This window comes from Plasmodium gallinaceum (assembly GCF_900005855.1).
Source record: "Plasmodium gallinaceum strain 8A genome assembly, contig: PGAL8A_v1_96, whole genome shotgun sequence".
NCBI lineage: Eukaryota > Apicomplexa > Aconoidasida > Haemosporida > Plasmodiidae > Plasmodium > Plasmodium gallinaceum.
This window is the reverse complement of record NW_021628262.1, coordinates 81,353-83,893: the sequence shown is the minus strand read 5'-3', so window position 1 is coordinate 83,893 and position 2,541 is coordinate 81,353. Positions and strand designations below refer to the sequence as shown.

Sequence of the window (2,541 nt, the reverse complement as noted above, 5' to 3'; positions counted from 1 at the left end):
AATCATTCGTATTCTTTTATATCTAATTATTTTTTACCCAAAATATGTTTTAAATAAAATATAATTATTTTTTATTTAAAAGTTTATGTTTTATTAATGTATATTTACTTAAATGTTATGTCATTTTTAGTTAAGTTTTATGTTTCTATAATTATTTACGTAAAAACAATATATGTAAATTAATAGACCCTAATTTTTCTTAAATACTTATTTTACCTTCTCTAAAATTTATTTTATAGAAAATATATATAATGTGTGTTATTAATTATTTATGGTTAAAAATGAAGTTTTAATTTTTAAGTATATTTTTTTTTCCTAATATTAATCTACCAATATTTTAAATGAATTTAAACTAATATAATATGGAACATTTCTTCTTTATTTGTTATTTTTTTTTTTTTCACAATTTTATATATATAATCAATATAATATATTTTTTTATATAAAAAGTTATCAACAATATTTTATCTTGAATTTAACTACATTAAAGTAAATTATGTTATAAAGAACAGTAAATATATCATTTATTTAATATGACCTATAACCAAAGTAACACCACTGCAGCTCCTGCAGTATCTTTAAATAGTACTTTAGAGAATAATACAAGTAATTCAACTGATAATAATTATAATCCTACTTATACGAATAGGATTTTATTTATTATTTTTTTTATAATTTACGTTATTGTAAAATTTTATACTGGTAGATTTTCCCAATATGTTCAGGTATTTTAAAAAAAACATTTAAAAATGCATATTTACATTTCCATTTTTTTTTTATATATACAAGTAATTATAATTCTATCAAAATAAAGGCACAACACAGACGAAATGGGAATAATCATTTTGATTTAATATCTATAGATTCTGGGTATTTTGAGAATATTCCCGAAGGTGAACAGGAAGAAAATGTAGATTAATCCTTAATGTCTCCATAAATCTTAGTATATTTTTGTAACTTATTTTAAATATATTGATTATATTTATTTTTTTTATATATTGTCTTATAAATAAAATACATTATATAATATTCCTTATAATTAAATTTATAAATTTGTACTCATTTTATTTTTTTTAATTTTTTTTTTGAAAATTTATTTTAATAATACATCAAATTCAAATATTTTTTATTATTTCTTTTTAATTATTTGGGTAAATAACAAATGAGTAATAAAATAAATATTTCCTTTTTCTTTTTTTAAAAAATCAGTGCTTTTATTGAATAGATGTGTAAATTTATATGCACTATTTCTTAAAGGGTATTAACTATTATTATAACTAATAAATATAAAATTTATATTATATGTCTATGACTATTGATACAATAAAAATAATTTATATATTTATATTCACTTTACAAATGTTTAATAAAATGTTCTATTTATCTTATTCAATACTTTAATTTTTATTGAAAGGCTAAATAAAGAGTTATCCAAAAACATATCTATATAGAACTTTAATATTAAATTTTTTCTTGTCATACATTTTTATTTAATGAGTAATAAATCATATCTAATTTTTATATAATAAAATAATTAAGTAATGAAAAGTTCATAATAAATTAATGTGATTAAGGTTCTAGAGAAATTAATTTAAACCATAATGTTTTTTAAATATATTTTTCTTATACATTGAGTAATATGCAGACATACATATGATAATTTAATTAATAGTTATCACTATTTTATGCTACCTTTTATAGAGGTTCTAAGATTAATTTTTCTTATCATTTTAAAAGGGGATATTAATTAATATAATGATTCATTAATGCATATTGTTTTATTTATTAGCTTTTTTTTTTGTGCATTTATTTATATAGAGAATATTATTATATAAATTTTTATGTTCGCTAAAAAAACTATGTAGTACAATAAAGTAGTTATTAAAATATTATGAAATTTTTTTTTTTTTAAAGGATTTAATAATCTCAAAATAAAAAGGAAAGCTGCTTAAAATGTTTCTTTGTAGTGAATTTTTTTTTTAATTTATACAACAAGTTTTAGTATTAACGATAATAAAATTTTCATGTTTTGTAGTTATATATAATTTATTTTTTTAATTACTTAGGTTTGTTAATTTGATAGCAATGAATTTAAATTACTAAAAATTATTCATAACATTAAATTAAAATGAATATAATTAAAAATCATTAATCAATGATAACTTAAATTTTTAATAAAAATAGAGATTTTTATTAAAATAAATAAATTCCGTTTAAAAACAATAAATTCTCATTGATGTAAACTATATAAATATATTTAGTAATTCATTTCATTAAAATTATATTTGAATTCATTAAATTAGTACAAACATCTTTACTTATTCATTATTAATTGGTTTTTTCTATACTCTAGGAATGTCATTGAATAGACTGTTAATAAATCATGTAATAGTTTAATTCTTTTTAGTTCTTTCTTAATTTTTTTTTTAAAAAAAAAAAAAAAAAAAAAATTCTTTTGTTTCTTTCTACCCATTTTTTCCATAAACGTTTTTGTTTCTCAATCATCAATGTACTAATGTGTTCTTTTCCTTCTCTCAACAT

At 16.8% G+C, this 2,541-nt stretch overlaps 1 protein-coding gene across 1 annotated transcript; it reads left to right on the top strand.

Moving 5' to 3' along the window:
- Window positions 1-533: 533 nt before the first annotated feature.
- PGAL8A_00328500 (hypothetical protein) lies at window positions 534-919 on the top strand (the record flags this gene model as incomplete). Its single annotated transcript, XM_028672313.1, has 2 exons — window positions 534-719; window positions 815-919. 2 exons carry the CDS (start codon window positions 534-536, stop codon window positions 917-919), a joined length of 291 nt encoding a protein of 96 aa, XP_028528877.1.
- Window positions 920-2,541: the final 1,622 nt, after the last annotated feature.